The following is an 18,198-nucleotide window of genomic DNA, read 5'->3' as shown; positions in this document are numbered from 1 at the left end:
AAAACGGCTATTGAAGTGAAATATATACCTGGAAGGACTACAAGAGGTGATCATATAGTCAGCTGCATTTTATCGTTTTCTCTAGAATACTTATCAGGTTTGTAGCACACTGTTTGGTATTTTAAATATACATTATGCATATACTAAATGTTATTCCACACCCTGTTCTGTACCGTTGTACACCTGTTGTCACGTGACCATTTACTTTTGTTCGCCTGTGAGTGTATGTGTGTGACGTAATCGTGTATATCTGTCAATCATGTTGTTTTGCGGACTAGACTGACCAACCACATTCGCCTCGTTTGTCATGCTTCGGACATTTTTCTTTCCCCATGTTCTTTCTCCCCCTCTGGTCTCTCTCTCCACACTCACTTCACAGCTGGGTGTAGAGCTGTTCACGTAGTTGATTATTATTGCTGCCATCCTATACGTACTGTTATTTCGGTTTTCCCATGGTGTCCGCGGCACCACATGCTGGGCGAGGACTAATGAGGACTATTTTCCATCGTGTCCGCGGCACCACATGCTGGGCGAGGACTATTCCGCACTGTGTCCGCGGCACCACATGCTGGGCAAGGACTATTGAGGACTACTTCCCATCGTGTCCGCGGCACCACATGCTGGGTGAGGACTACTTCCCATCGTGTCCGCGGCACCACATGCTGGGCGAGGACTACTTCCCATCGTGTCCACGGCACCACATGCTGGGTGAGGACTATTGAGGACTATTCCGCACCGTGTCCACGGCACCAAATGCTGGGCGAGGACTACTTCCCATCGTGTCCGCGGCACCACATGCTGGGCGAGGACTAATGAGGACTAGTACTTCCCATCATGTCCGCGGCACCACATGCTGGGCGAGGACTAATGAGGACTACTTCCCATCGTGTCCGCGGCACCACATCCTGGGCGAGGACTATTGAGGACTACTTCCCATCGTGTCCGCGTCACCACATGCTGGGCGAGGACTAATGTGTACTATTGAGTAATGCTAGCTATTTCTATAGATATTGTATTCTGTATTCAATAGACCTATATTTTTAATATTCTGTATTCAATAGACCTATATATTTAATATTCTGTATTCAATAGACCTATATATTTAATATTCTGTATTCAATAGACCTATATTTTTAATATTCTGTATTCAATAGACCTATATTTTTAATATTCTGTATTCAATAGACCTATATATTTAATATTCTGTATTCAATAGACCTATTTATTTAATATTCTGTATTCAATAGACCTATATATTTAATATAAGATAATGCCCAAGTCGGTTATTGTTACTGTAGGTTTTCTACATAGTTTTAACAGTTATTTTGGTCCAGACCGAAGCTAGATACAGGTCCAGTATGTCTCGTCATTTACGATATATCACTTATATTGATAACCCCTCTTCATTTATCAAGAATAGAATTTCTAAACCTGATAATAAATTAATTCTGGTGTATTCGAGTAAATGTTCTAGTCAGGTTGTAAGTCCGTGAAGAATCCGTCGAGTGCCTTGTATGTGTATTGCCTACAGGTCAGAAGCGTTTGGTTGTGTTTAACTTGATATATTTGTGTATTTTAGTTACAGAGATTTGAGATCCTGAGTTTCACACCATAATAAATATGAAGGAAGCTCACATCACTTTGTTGTTGTTACAAGCAATCGCTAAGAACCCGACTCCATAAGGTTTATAGAATTTATACTTGGATAAGTCTGTTACTACTCACTTGGGGAAGCATGGGCTGCCACTCCGACTGGCACACTACCACTGACGCTGTTCTCCAGCTTAAACTGCTGGATGTGATTCTCTTGAGCATGGGCGTGGACGATCTTCCTTGGCTCGTTGTGGACAGACACAATCTGAGGGAAATAATTCATTTTTAATGCAAAAACCTTCAACGGCTCGTTGTGGAGACACAATCTGGTAGAAACAAGTATTTTAAATACAAAACCCTTCCTATCTCAATGCATAGATATTTTGTTATCAGGTAAGAAAATAATTTTCTTCTCCAAAAAAATAGAAAATTGAAAATATGTTGATGTGTGTTGAATGAATGAAGGGCATGATATTTCCACACCTGAATGAGAGTTATAAACATGGGATACAAATACATGTCAGAAATATCTATAAATAGATCCTGTTGATGAGAGTGCCGACCTTGACCTTGTTCTGTGAACTCACCTTGACCTCCAGTTGGTTGCTAATGAAGCGTCCACTTTGTGAAGAACAGCTGAGAATGAATTTTCGGCTGTTGAGGGAGTTACCCTTGTTATGGAAATAGTAAAGCTCCTGCATCACTCTCTCGTAGTTTTCCTTAGAATCGGCATCTGAGGATTAACATATAAGTTATAGCTACTTATTCAAAATAAAACTTATTTAAGGTGAGTGGACTGGAAACTGGCAGGTGTTAAAGTTCTTTATCATATGAGGAAAACCCGCAAAATTATCACATCGGACTTGAGTTTATACGATTTTCTGTCATACATTTATACGAAATCTTAAATGCTCTAACTTTTAATTACAAACACAAAGCACAACTGACAAAATGATTCCTATGTTAACCTACATGCGAGTACCATAATCAAGTAATTCCAAATTTTTTATTTTTTTTTTTTAAGTAGGTTTTCATATTTTATTGCCATTCCACAGCAAAACTGATTTAGGGCCAAAAGACATCTGAACAAGACACTCACAGAAAGAAATACATCAAACTTAAGCTCAAAATTCTTAATTTTAAAATTTCCAAAACATATTCATTGCAAAAGTGAGTACCCAGGCGGTAGTTGAAAATTCTAAATTGTTTTCATTGCATACACTGACGCTATCGAGTCTTATTTCTATATTCTATCATACCTTGAGTCTTATTTCTATATTCTATCATACCTTGAGTTTTATTTCTATATTCTATCATACCTTGAGTCTTATTTCTATATTCTATCATACCTTGAGTTTTATTTCTATATTCTATCATATCTTGACAATCAGTATAAACAGGTGTACCAATGTATATAACATGTTCCTCACTTGTAATAACGAGGCCACTGTTGGTCTCACTTCCCTCTAGGTGCATATTGAAACGAGAGATCGTGCTTTCAGGAAGATTGAGGTGTTCCACGCGGAAGTCCAGTGGGGGATCAGCTCTGATAGTACATGTGTCCAGTAGGATGTCTTGTCGTGGAATGTCCTTTTCAATTGTCTCTTCTAAAATGGTAAGTACAAAGATATTTAAAAAATTAAGTTCTTCTTCCTTAGAATGTTATCATAAATACATTTCTTCAGCATTATCAATTACTCCAGAGAGCATTTCAAGAACTGGTCTGTGTATTAAAATTTCACTTTCATTTAGTTATCTAAAATGTATGACCATTTAGAATTTTCCCCGAATTAAATCTCAAAATTTTGTCTAAATTGAAATGAAATATTTGAGGTCATCTATGGAAACAAAAGGATTATTACTACAGATTCTAGAAAGGTACGACAGAATTAATCTGGGTTAAATGCTCATTAGGGTGGAACAAGCAGATCTGCACAGTACAAGGCTTACGTTGGTTTCTTGTCCGGGATAACTTGTCTTGTAATTTCTGTATTTTTGATGGCATTGTTCCGTCTTCCTCTTCTTCATCTTCATCCTCATCCTCATCGGGAGAAAGTCCATTATGCAGCAGGAAGTCGACCCCAATATGAATGCCACTGAAGACTCTCTGACCTGACAGCAGTTGGGAGGCAGTAGACTGGACAATGTGGGGTCCAGATAGAGAAATGGAAGGGATTGGGGCTGGATTCACCATCACATAGGTCTCCGCTATAGGCAGGATCACCTCCTTACCATTACAGCTGTGTATAAATAATTATAACATTAATTTGTTACTTCAATATCCAATCAAAGAAAACAAGAAACTGGTAAATTATACTCTATACAAGGTAGACAACTTCATTAACACTCATTCCCAGCCAAACGTGTAATCACTACATTACAGTTAAAATTATGCATAAAACTTGAAAATGTTTGAAAAATTTAGCCTTGTTCCTGCCTCCGAAAGAAATGATTCAGAAATAAAATATTAAGTGCAACAAAATAGTTCAAAATCTGCCAAAAAGTTTATTTAATTACAATTCCGTAACAGAAACGTGATTCCGAAAAGAACGTCAATGCAAATGCAAAAAAAACAACACTGATATCTACTGAGCGAGAAATGTACCTAGTCAATTTTTTTTTTAGAAACTGACAGAAAAGACGAGCAATCAGTTCATTTATTTCATATGAGCAGTAAAATTAACTGAGGATAAAGTCTCCAGAAAGTTAATAATGTTATATGTACATACTGGACATTGGTTGAAATGTCAATGTTGCGGCGCCCTGGGGTGGGGAACTGCCGGGCGTTGAGGTAGACAATATCTCGGACCAGATTCTGGACCTTGGTCACATTTTTGCCCTCAATGGTGAACTCTGTCATCTCACTGTTGTAGCTCACAGACTGTAAATAGCAGTAGAAATTGAAAATTTTATTCTACGTGGTTTTCAGCATAAATCTTACTCATCCCATTTTAAATTCATCTGTGACACAAAATTGTCAACACATTAAAAGTAAAGTTATGTGTAAGTAGAATTTTACGTACATCTGTGACATATAAATATTAATTCGTTAAAAGTAAAGTTATACATAAATAGGATTTTACATTAAATCTGTATGGATCTCGTCGCATGAACAATAAATCTTTTAACTACTCCATAATTTGAAGTTGAGACAGTAACTAAAGATCAACGTACTGAGCCAGTCAGCAGAGCTTTTGTTCCCTTGAAGTCCAGATTTTCTTTACAGCTGTTAAGACAGTGGATGACTCGGTCACTCTCGGTTTGTCCCTTAAGAATCGATAGACCTGCTAGGAATCCTCGCAAGTAGTGCTCAAACTTATTTTTGCCACCTAAAAGAGTATTAACAGTTGTTTATACATTATTATTTCATTTTATTTTTTTCAAAGGGGAAAATCTAAGATTAATGATAATACACATCACTAAAAATCTACTGTTACTCATAGGGAGACATCATTGTAATCATATCACAAACTGGAGAGAAATCATTGTAATTATATCACAAACTGGGGAGAAATTATTGTAATTATATCAGATACCAGGGAGAAATCATTGTAATAATATCACAAACTGGAGAAAAATCATTGTAATGATATCACAAACTGGGGAGAAATCATTGTAATGATATCACAAACTGGGGAGAAATTATTGTAATGATATCACAAATTGGGGAGAAATCATTGTAATGATATCACAAACCGGAGAGAAATCATTGTAATGATATCAGATACCGGGGAGAAATCATTGTAAGGATATCACATACTGGGGAGAATTCATTGTAATGATATCATATACTGGGGAGAAATCATTGTCATGATATCACATACTGGGGGAGAAATCATTAAAATGATATCACATACTGGGGAGAAATCATTGTAATGGTATCAGATACTGGGGAGAAATCATTGTAATGGTATCTCTTACTGGGGGAGAAATCATTGAAATGATATCACATACTGGGGAGAATTCATGGTAATGATATCATATACTGGAGAGAAATCATTGTCTTGATATCACATACTGGGGGAGAAATCATTGAAATGATATCACATACTGAGGAGAAATCATTGTAATGGTATCTCTTACTTGGGAGAAATCATTGAAATGATATCAGATTCTGGGGAGAAATCATTGTAATGATATCACATACTGGGGACAAATCATTGTAATGATATCACAAACTGGGGATAAATCATTGTAATAATATCACATACTGGGGAGAAATCATTGTATTGATATCACAAACTGGGGAGAAATCATTGTAATGATATCACCTACTGGGGAGAATTCATTGTAATAATATCACCTACTGGGGGGGAATCATTGTAATGATATCACAAACTGGAAAGGAATCATTGTAATAATATCACCTACTGGGGAGGAATCATTGTAATGATATCACCTACTGGGGAGAAATCATTGTAATAATATCACATACTGGGGAGAATTCATTGTAATGATATCAGATCCTGGGGAGAAATCATTGTAATGATATCACATACTGGGGAGAAATCATTGTAATTATATCAAATACTGGGGAGAAATCATTGTAATGATATCACAAACTGGGGAAAAATCATTGTAATTATATCACATACTGGGGAGAAATCATTGTAATGATATCACATACTTGGGAGAAACCATTGTAATGATATCACAAACTGGGGAGAAATCATTGTAATTATATCACATACTGGGGAGAAATCATTGTAATGATATCACAAACTGGGGAGAAATCATTGTAATGATATCACAAACTGGGGAGAAAGCATTGTTATAATATCACATACTGGGGAGAAAGCATTGTAATGATATCACAAACTGGGGAGAAATCATTGTAATAATATCACCTACTGGGGAGAAATCATTGTAATGATGTCACAAACTGGGGAGAAATCATTGTAATGATATCACCTACTGGGGAGAATTCATTGTAATAATATCACATACTGGGGAGAAATCATTGTAATGATATCACAAACATTGTAATGATATCACATACTGGGGAGAAATCATTGTAATGATATCTCTTACTGGGAGAAATCATTGTAATAATATCACATACTGGGTAGAAATCATTGTAATAATATCATATACTGGGTAGAAATCATTGTCATGATATCACATACTGGGGAGAAATCATTGTAATGATATCACATACTGGGGAGGAATCATTGTAATGATATCACAAACTGGGGAGGAATCATTGTAATAATATCATATACTGGGGAGAAATCATTGTAATGATAACACAAACATTGTAATGATATCACCTACTGGGGAGAAATCATTGTAATGATATCACATACTGGGGAGAAATCATTGTAATTATATCACATACTGGGGAGAATTCATTGTAATAATATCACCTACTGGGGAGGAATCATTGTAATGATATCACAAACTGGGGAGGAATCATTGTAATAATATCACCTACTGGGGAGAAATCATTGTAATGATATCACAAACTGGGGAGAAATCATTGTAATGATATCACCTACTGGGGAGGAATCATTGTAATAATATCACCTACTGGGGAGAAATCATTGTAATGATATCACATACTGGGGAGGAATCATTGTAATAATATCACCTACTGGGGAGAAATCATTGTAATGATATCACAAACATTGTAATGATATCACAAACTGGGGAGAAATCATTGTAATAATATCACCTACTGGGGAGAAATCATTGTAATGATATCACCTACTGGGGAGGAATCATTGTAATGATATCACAAACATTGTAATGATATCACAAACTGGGGAGAAATCATTGTAATAATATCACATACTGGGGAGAAATCATTGTAATGATATCACATACTGGGGAGAAATCATTATGACCTACCCTGCCAGCATGCACCAACAACCAGTTTGGTGGAATGAACTTTGACTGTGTTGTGGAGGGGCCAGTCATCTACGACCTCCATGTTGGCCTGGTCTGGGATTAGTAACTTGCCATCAATGTAGAGTCGTACCTGTTTGCAACAAGAAACCGTACAGCTATTGAACAGTTTTTAAACAGAAAGCTTGTTCCAGTAAATAAAAATCTTCTCTCAAATTTGTAAGCAAATTATGCCCTTAATCAGAAATAGATCTTGAAAGAGACAAAATTTTGAAAAAAAAAAATCAAGGAGAATTTGACACAACTGCACTGATGTTTCATCCAAAAACAACCTGTCTACAAATTACCAGCTGATCAATGAATCAATAGTTAACTTTGAAATGTCTTCACTGTCAAAGTGAGAAGACAGATGAACGAAGTGCAATGATATGATTTAAACTCCTTCCATCCTTTTTGTAATGCGATATAACAAAAACAAACATGATCAGGACTTATGAGGGTACATACGTGTGGAAAATCAACACTGATGGCATAGTAATGCCAATCTCCGTCATTGATTTGAGGTAAACGCCAGCGCCACTCGGCTGGCTTAAAGACTTCCATATCCTCCTCATCCTCTGCCTCACGACGCAGAAGAAACACAAGTTTCTCACCATGGACAAACCAAGAATAGTGGTGGCGGTTCATACCTAAAACAAAAGACAGTACTTGGTACAGATTATCTGACTGGTAGGAAATACTGGTTCATACCTAAAACAAAAGACAGTAGGTACAGATTACCTGACTGGTAGAAATTACATCTGAAAATTCAGCAGAAGGACAACTTTCGCATTCCACTTCAACCGGTCGTTTATGTTTAACAATACTGGTACCTACTAAAATAGATTTCTTACAACAAAGATTTTTTTATGTTCCTATTAATGCTTTTGTCATCTTGCTACTTATAACCTTTTTCAGAGTATCGCTTTCACATTTTCCTCACAATTTATAATCATCTCAAGCTCTCCCTTCAATTATTGCACACAGTTCATATATAACACAAATTGTGTATGAATCAGATACTCTAGTACAGATTTTACTATGCATGGCTATATGACCTATGACCTCATTTCAAATGTTACCTTCACCATCGGACATGCACACGATGTGTTCTTTCTCTGGACGTCCATCAGGACTGACAGTCCAATCCTCAAACTCGTGTTTCATCCATGTAGATATGGTAAAGTGTTGATGCAGCGAATGGTTGAAGTGAGATGTGGGTACCTCCACTGCATTTGTCTGTCCATCAAAGTAGAAGATCTGGTCGCTCTCGTGGCCATCATCGACGTGGAGTGTACTAGTGTAGGTGGTCGTCAGGCTTGGAGATGGCAGGAGGTCAACACTGTTATCATTGGCTCCTGAGGAGGTCACAGAACCAAGGTCATACAAATTAGTGGAATAGACGAGGAAATCGATTGAAATTAGTGGAATAGACGAGGAAATCGAATGAAATTACAAGTTATTTTCTGTTATTGATCAATAATAACTTAATAGAAAGATATATATCTTTAATAATAACCTCTTCCCATAAATAAATCATAAGACACTACATTGTCAGTGAATCTTGTTATTTACCATATTCTTCAGAAAAGATTCATAACTATTAAGGGCATATGTTATGCTACTGTGTAATGTATCTCCTTTTCCAAAGAGCTCCATGTACAGAAAACTATTAATACGAAATATACGATTTGAAGCTAAGGGGAGATAACTCACAAATCAACATAACCTGCATACCATGTGGTATCCCCCTGCAACCTAGAAGACGAACTTTTTCCTAATCTACACTGAATGGACGTTTGTTCTTTGGGGATCTCCCCACTTTAATTGTTATAACCTCAAAAAGTATTTTAAAATCCTATTTTCTGATGATCGCTCTTACTTCTTACACAACACATACAAAATACAAAGGTGAATTTTCAAAGTGTCCAGACTATCATGAAAATGTTGTGTTGGTTACGACTGCCAGGGAGACCACGACTTACCACAAAGTTTTCTCTGCGAGACAATGGAGTAGGTGTCACGGTCACACCCCTTGCCAATATGTTTGGTTGCTAGGTGCATCTTGACCTTGACCTTCTGTGGCATACAGGTGTTGTCACACCACTTGAGGGTCGCCCCGGGAACCAGTTTGACCTGTCCACTACCGGCATCATAGTTGATATGATCTGGAATATCTGTAGACAAAGTAAAGGCATGTCCATTATGAACAGGTGATCTTTAGTATAATGAACAAAAGATAAAATATTTACAAACGATATTTACAAACGATTTTGAAGATTTTCAAACATCTAATTTCAGCATTATCATAGTGTCTGTTGATACTTACCCTGCCATCCACTTTTGCACACTTCCCTCATCTTAATGTTGATGACGGCCTTCTTGGAGCGCTTTCCTCCACAATCCACTGCGACCAGCTCGAGGATGAAGTTGTGGTGCTGCTTATAGTGTATCACTTCTGTGTTTCTCAGGTTACCTGGCCAAGTTTAACATATAACATTTCATTAATCTAAGACCTCACGGCATCTGCTGGCAATAAAGCCAGTCATTATAACATAACCATCAACTAAGATAGCTACTTATGCTACCTGTGCTAAATAGCTATCAATTTATGCTACCTGTGCCCAAACACTAACCATTTATGCTACCCCATGCCAAATTGCTAACCATTTATGCTACCTGTGCCCAATCACTAACCATTCATGCTACTCATATACTTAATTGCTAACCATCTATGCTACCCTTATGCTAAATTGCTAACCATCTATGCTACCCTTATGCTAAATCGCTAACCATTCATGCTGCCACTATGCAAAATCTCTAACCATAATTATTCATTCTACCCTAATGCCCCATTGGTAACTTATAATGCTAACTGTGAGCCAAATAAATTCTCAGATAAATAAAACTGAAATCTTTTTCCCTCACTGCTGATAAGACCAACGACAACGTATGCTGCATCACAGCATAAGCTCATGCACTTGCCTTTCAGGCAGGTGAGGTAAAGATGTCTAAAACTTAATGACATTGTAATATTCTGACAGGTGAGGTAAAGGTGTCTAAAACTTAATGACATTGTAATATTCTGACATGTACACTCTTGTATTCATACCTCGTCTGTCAATAGTAAAAGGGACATTATTGGTGAGGATCTCGTAACCACAGATGCCACGGTACTCGGGTGAGCGATCACTATCCGTGGCTCGGACATGCACCAGAGAGTCGTAGAAGCGACCCTCATCCATCTCCACGAAGTAGTTGTCCTGGATGAACTTGGGTGGAAATTCGTCCACATCCTTCACACGGATGAAGAAAATAGCCCTGTTATAGATAAAAGATGATGGTTTACATTGATGGATTACAGTGTCCATACTACATAACTCTATCCAATTTTTGTTTTAAACAGCATTTGTACTTTCTGAGAAACATTCTGGTAAATAGAAAACTTGTGAAGTATCCCAGCATCCCAATCTTTCTCTAGTACATAAAATCTGGAAGGGGTCTGTTGATCATGAGGAATCCGCTGATATTTCAATATACAGCAAGTTGAAAATCTCTTGAAAACAGACATGCAGTTTTGAGCAATGAGGACAAACAAATGTATTGATGGCAGCAGTAGCATTGTCACACAACAAATGAAACATCATGGTCTTCATAACATGTTGTCCTTTGAGATGAAAATCAGAAAAGTAACAAAAATTCTCTTCCATTTTATTTATTTATTTAATCTAATTATTCATTTATTTATTTAATTCAATTATTTATTTACTATTGATTTATCTATTTAATTTAATAATTTATTAACTATTCATTTATTTGTTTCATTTACTATTTATCTATTTATTTGAAATCTCACTTGTTTGACTCCCTCCTTGGTGTTCCACAGTCAAAGGCGATGACACTAAACTTGTATCGAGCTCTCTTTTCGAAGTTTAAATGTGCGCCCTCCACGAGGTTGATCACTGCCTCTCCTGTAGCTCTGTTCTTGATATCCACCACAAATGGTACTTCATGTCTCACCGAGATCACATCATAGCCACAGATATATTCTGGAAAATACAACATATACATTCTTAACTATAATCAAAATCTTCATCATTCATAATTTGTGACATTTTTTTGGAATTTGCAAATGAAATATACATGAAAACTTTAATGTTTAGCAAACTGGAATATAACATATCTAGGACTCTGTTTTCAAAATTCCAATTAATTTCCATCAAAATTTCAATGGTATATTCCTTTTGTTTATAGAACAACTCATTTGAGGATATGGAAAGGATCACACAAATCATGCTGAAATCTAAAATCTAGTTTCTATCAAGCTATCTACCTCTTAGTTGAACAACAACACTGATGCTGAAATCTAAAATCTAGTTTCTATCACGCTATCTACCACAAACTGAACAGCTATCTGTTATGTCAGCATATGATCAATCATCACGTCACATCATTATTTTGGATTTAAGAGTAGATTTTCAGAATATTTGGACGCGAGATTAGAGAGGTTTCATTCTTCCTCAATATACTATATGTACTAATATGTGGTGCGGTCTTTACACCACCTACAGCGAGGACAAGTCCATTTACGACTCGTTATCATTCATCTATTTAGTCACTTTTGTTTTTGGAACATGTCAATTATGAAGCAGATGCATCCATTTCAGACTATCAATTGTACATCCTTTCACTGGATATTTTCAATATCTTACAGGCATCCTCCATATGCCAGGGGTTATGATCACACAACGCTCCAATGCCACGACATATTCCAGGGGTGCAGAGTATTGTGATCGAAACCACTGGTGGAGTATTGAGGATGGATGACAGGTAGAATTTGGACAAAGTTAAGACTTAATTGTGGATCAAAATTATTATGAACCTCGAGCCCCCATACAGAACAGCCACACACTCTATTTAATAGAAAGTTGTTACAGACCCACAAAAGTCCTGACTTGGAATCTTGAAGATAATTATCAAATTGACAACTATTCACTAATTATCAATAGTGGATTCATTTTACATTACTAATTCTACCAAACTATGTATACCATTGATATTCCTCACTCCCACTCACAGTAGAACATACATTCATAATAATGGTCACAATGACTCCACATCTGACATCACAACCTTTAGGTCAAAGGTTACACTCATTTCATCCAAGATTAATAATTAATTTAACCATGGATGTGAAGTTAATAGCTTTTAAGATTTTACTTCATTTTTCTTGTTTTCACATCCTTCATATTCCTTTCTCTTGTTCAACAAGACTTTAATATCATTTTCTTTTTGTTTTACTGTCCAATGTACATTGCATCAATTAATCGACAAAATGCAAATTTGTTCAAAATGTTATGAAATATTTTACAGGAATCTTCCAACGTAACTCTTCAGGGAAGGAGGTGAATATCAATGATGTAACATACACCCTTAATGGATTTTTGATATTAAGTAAGCACTTTTTGTTAAGTGAGTGTCATCTAAAACCTTACGTTACAGTATAATATAATTTTGATGCCTGTAAATTCCCTGACAAGAGACACCGCAGTGAGTAGTGACTGGAGTTATCCAGGCGTGATCGACCAGACTCCAGGGTCTAATCTGAGTCATCACTGAATTTACATCACATCTTGACACCGCTGCTCCTGATTCCGCCGAGTATCAGCGAGGAATGATGTTATGAATTATTGATATCATTTTTTATCTTCATCACATTAGTCAATTTTGTCGTCTTTCTTGTTTTCATTGATTTTATTTCTCAAATTAGAATTTATTTAAAATTGACTAAACTTCAATAAGATATATACTGTCACTTATAACTCCTCTTGAAACTCTTCACCAGCTAAAAACCTGATAATATCTGTATAAACTGATAGGACATTGTTCTTCCCCATGGGTTTTCTCCGGTCTTCCCCGTGGGTTTTCTCCAACACCTAAAACATTTGTTCCCTTAACGATATCGTAATAAAAGCTCTACAGAACTTAGCTTAATTGATGACTTTGTAAATGACATTAAAGAAAGGTAATTTATCATTCATTTAAACATTTATTCATTTATTTATTTATCAAAATAATGTTAACGTCTTTTTGTGTAAGATGGAAGTTACCTAGGGTCAGAGGGCCGTATAATCAATGATGAAGTACTTAAAGCATGAAAGCTTGAAAGTTTGTTGGTAATTTATTTCAATGATTACATCAATCATTAAGTATTTAAATATTTTTCCCCCAGATGAAGAGCTATCTCTAAACATCGGATGACAGTTATCATGGTGAAAACTAAGTAAGTAAAACATCAGAAAATATTCCACAGGAATACACATCAGATTAAATATACCAGAAGTTAATTAGATGTCTAAATTAGGTAATCTAGTGATAATTAGGTTCAATGAATTCATGTGATTTTAACTTTATTAATATGTTAATAGATTTAGCTACATCATGTTTAGTTAACATTATTTTTTTTACTTAATGTGGTTTTAGAACAATATCTCTATTTACAATTCCAATTTGTTTGTTAGCAAGGGATATTTTGAGGTAGGGTCTCATTGTAGTAGTTGGTGACTACCTCACTGAACAACATGAAGGGAGGCACATCACATGTCATCCTAAGCAGTTAGGGTAAAGTGTCTAGGCCATGGACACAACTACAACAGCACAGACTAGACCGTTTCTCAGCTTCTGGAGAAACACAAGCTGTCACAGGTAGGGAATGTCAAACCATGTCTGAGGTTAAGTGACCAATGCTGAAGACTAACCGTGACCAATGCTGAAGACTAACCGTGACCAATGCTGAAGACTAACCGTGACCAATGCTGAAGACTAACCGTGACCAATACTGAAGACTAACCGTGACCAATACTGAAGACTAACCGTGACCAATGCTGAAGACTAACCGTGACCAATGCTGAAGACTAACCGACTGAGATTAATCAGGGCCCCTCACAACTTGAGTTAATTCGTGTTTAATTTGTGTACAGTTTTGTCTCACAACTCGTCTAAATATGGAAGCATTCTTCCATGTGATAAACAGATTGGGACCAAATTGTAATATCAGTTTGGTGATTTGTTATTGTTGCCACAACATGTGAGCTAATTAACAGACGACAAATTGGAACGGTCCACAAACGAGACAAATCATGTTAATCACAATGCAGTCTACAAGTAATCGCATTATGTGACATTTCAAAAAAATATCCTACCATTTTCACATGCTTCATGAATATGCAGATTTCTCTAATGAATATGCAGATTGTCTGCCCCCAATTCCCTCGGTACGTGACGACATCTGCCAGCTATGTATATGTGATATGTAGACATGTCCAGGCCTTGTGTAATGTCTTGGAATCGTAATTTAGAGGAACTGGTAATGCAGGAGCTCATCATTTCCTCAGACAACTACACAGAAAGTCTGATCGGTAATGTATTCCATCGTCATACCAGAAATAACTCTGAATTGTGCAAACCTCATCGTTACTAAACCCAACTGCTCATTCCAATAGAATTCAAAAACAGAAATCATGAATAAGAATTCTTTGCACTATACATAATATATATAAGACAAAATATTAAAATAAAAGTTAATGAAATTAAAACTTTATTTCCAGATAAGTAATTATTTTTTGTACATTATTAGATCTGTATAACTAATTCTTATTGTTAATTTAACAACTACTTGGAATCCTATTATCTAAATGCCATTATCGACAGTGTGATCAGCATATTTACAACATGTGACAAGACTCAACAGGGAGATTATTAGCACATGATTAGGGCAATTAAACCATCTAACGATACTCAATAACCATAAATCAGGAGAAAATCTCGATTTATTGACACCAAAGAGCTCAATGAATAATTGACATAACAACTCCTAAATACGAGATTCCAGCAAATCTCCACTAATATGGTTTGACACTGGTCGACATTAAGCTCATGGGAGGTTTCGTGTTGTAAAATCCTACAGGAACAGAATTATGGTATTGCTCAATAGGATCAATACCTGCTGGAGAATCATTTAGAGTTTGCTTGCAATTTCTCTTTTTTCTCTCCCGAAAACTAACATAAAGTAAATAAAAACCCCGCTAAAACAAGCCGATGTCTGGGGGAGCCTGGCACCAGATGCCATATAAACATCACATTTCCACGAGATCAGCTGTAAGTTTTAAACAGGTTGATACAGTTGTATAGATCTACACTTTGACAGGGTATTGGATATCACTATTGATCCAACATGACCAAGATTTAGCCATGGAATCGGAGGCTTATATCTCCAATATCAGCAACAGGCCTCCCTAGCTCAGTCAGAACACTGGCCTCATAACCTCAGGTGAAGATCTGAGATGTGTGGTTCGAGGCTCACTACCAAGGTGGTTTGTGTTTCTCGAGAAGTTGAGAAACAGACTTGTCTGTGCTGTCACGGTTGTTTCCTTGGGCACAACGTTTTACCCTAATTGCTCTGGATGGTACATGATAAGGCTCCCTTATGTTGATTATTGAGGAAGTCACTAACTACTACAAGGAGACCCCAACTCAAAATGAACCTGGCTATTCACAGGGCGTTTAACCAAAAAACAAACAATGTCAGCAGATGAATGTAATCCATGTTAACTAAGACAGGGATTAATTCGTGGAATTTTAAAGCAGTTCATAATATTGTTATTAATGCTTAAAACTGAGAATTCAAAGAATTCAGAAAACATCATCATTTTTACTTATACAAGCATGCTAGGTATTGCTAAAACAATACATGTCCCTTACAGGACACCGCAAAAATTGGAAACAGTGACCTTGACCTTGACCCAAATCTCTGAAAGTAAGATTATCTTGATCTAGCTACTCATACTGAAGTTACATTATAACTAACTTTCACCAACATACCTTGAAGCATGGCTGAGAAGAGCCTGCCTTGCACACTTTCCTTGCACATATCAATGGTATTTAATATAGGCTTTTAATGGTTGTCTTTCTATACTGACTTATGTTCATTTTTTAAAAATATTAAAATGTAAACGTTATTTGTTTTACAACAAATGCGAAACAAGTTATATCAACTAAATGTATAAATCACGTTTTTTGGCCCGGATGGAAGGGAGCGAGGGGTTTTACTGTGGGAGGAAACTGGAGTACCCGGGGAAAACTCACATGGTCGGGTAGGTGACCCCATACCTTTTCACTTCCGATCGGGGAATCAAACCCCGGCCAGGTAGGTGAAAGGCAAGTGTGTTACCACTGTGCCACCTGACCACCCCAATAAAAATACTGATATAAAAGATGTGATGTTATATGACTGAAACTTTCCCTATACGCTGATAGGTCAAAACACCTCTGAATTGTACCTGCTGCCCCCATTGCACGATCGTAAGAGGCGACTAAATTTGGGATATTATCTTTTCTCTTTCTTAACAACTTCTTCCTAATGTCTCCCTTGACAATGCCTCACTTTTGGCCTTTAGTTGAGTGTTCGCCGCTGTGAGGAAGGCTTTGGGTTCTGTCCCCTAACCGAGACATACCAGAGTCTTTAAAAATGAAATAGTTGTATAATATTGGTGTTAAGCTAGGCCAGACAATATTTTCTTGATGTACTTCCATATATGCTGCTCATGTGGTTCGAAACATTATAGGGTCTGATCTAAGCGTCGTTAGCTCTTCCTATGCAGCTACATTGTAAATCACTATATCAATTGAAACAAATTTAATACCTTGATAAAAAACTTGACTCCCAAGACAATTTAATACACAATGAAATGAAAGGACAATACAATTGTATTGTACAATGGTGGTTTTTTACCAGATGAGAAATGGAATAACAGTTAAATGGATGTTCCCTCGGCCCTCGAGATTTGTCAAGTACCAATTGGGGAGTCTGCGAGGTGATATTTAAAACTGTCGGTTTGACCAAGTAACGATCAATACACTGTATCTCACCTATTGTCTGGCAGACAACATTCTATCTACCTAAGACCACTGGTAAAATGCAGCAAAGTATCAAGTACAAAACACACACAAGCATTACTGAAAATTTATCAAGTATATTACAAAATCTTGGGACCGTAATGGCAGTGAGTCAGGAGTTTATACGAGGTTATACAATATATTGTGTAGATACAGAAGTTTCCGACCAACCATTTAAGTCAAAGTCTGATCTATTGATCGCTTTAAATGTGCAGGTGATAATGCCTTTTACATAAACCTGTCAATTATGCAGTCAGATAGACCACAACCAGAAATACTGCATGCAGTACTCTAAGCATATTTGTAGAATTCACAAATGCCTGAAATCACAGCATTAACTGGCACGGCAGGCTAGTGGTTTTCTAATAGAGCAGACTTGCCACAAAAGCTGGAAATAGAGAAATACAATCTCCCCACAATCAAACTAATGTTAAAATCAATGAAGTTTAAATCTATTCCAATTTATCTCAGCTATCCATTTTGAAATTCTGGGGCAGCTACGAGCACCGGCAAAGCCATTGGGCGAAATAAATTGTTGCCGGAGTCGCAGCACCATACCACAAAAGGTGATTCAGTAGTTGGCCTAAGGCCAATCCTTGCACAGCCATCCCAGCTTCATCCAAAACCACAACTCCCATTAACATTTTTACATCCACAATGCAAGGAGAAATATAAACAAATTCACTTTATTATCATTAGGAAATTGACCATTCATAATGTATGTGTGGATTAACCAAGTTCACCCAATTACTAGATTATAGACTA

General features: G+C 36.7%; 1 protein-coding gene across 2 annotated transcripts in view; it reads right to left on the bottom strand.

Moving 5' to 3' along the window:
• The window catches only part of LOC117344465 (calsyntenin-1-like), a 64,235-nt gene that overhangs the window by 4,923 nt on the left and 41,114 nt on the right, over window positions 1-18,198 (bottom strand). For both annotated transcript variants that reach the window (XM_033907211.1, XM_033907210.1), the window contains exons 3-15: window positions 11,336-11,528; window positions 10,592-10,800; window positions 9,809-9,955; window positions 9,465-9,656; window positions 8,562-8,837; window positions 7,948-8,129; window positions 7,444-7,573; window positions 4,768-4,922; window positions 4,323-4,474; window positions 3,544-3,833; window positions 3,024-3,200; window positions 2,181-2,326; window positions 1,726-1,858 (exon numbers count right to left, since the gene is read on the bottom strand). In XM_033907211.1, the coding sequence (XP_033763102.1) occupies window positions 1,726-1,858; window positions 2,181-2,326; window positions 3,024-3,200; window positions 3,544-3,833; window positions 4,323-4,474; window positions 4,768-4,922; window positions 7,444-7,573; window positions 7,948-8,129; window positions 8,562-8,837; window positions 9,465-9,656; window positions 9,809-9,955; window positions 10,592-10,800; window positions 11,336-11,528 (2,382 nt within the window). The remainder of the gene's footprint in view (window positions 1-1,725; window positions 1,859-2,180; window positions 2,327-3,023; window positions 3,201-3,543; window positions 3,834-4,322; window positions 4,475-4,767; window positions 4,923-7,443; window positions 7,574-7,947; window positions 8,130-8,561; window positions 8,838-9,464; window positions 9,657-9,808; window positions 9,956-10,591; window positions 10,801-11,335; window positions 11,529-18,198) is intronic.

The sequence above is a fragment of the Pecten maximus genome, chromosome 16 (genome assembly GCF_902652985.1).
Source record: "Pecten maximus chromosome 16, xPecMax1.1, whole genome shotgun sequence".
In the NCBI taxonomy this organism is placed as follows: domain Eukaryota; kingdom Metazoa; phylum Mollusca; class Bivalvia; order Pectinida; family Pectinidae; genus Pecten; species Pecten maximus.
Note: the sequence above shows the minus strand (reverse complement) of the source record. Positions and strands in the feature narration are given on the sequence as shown.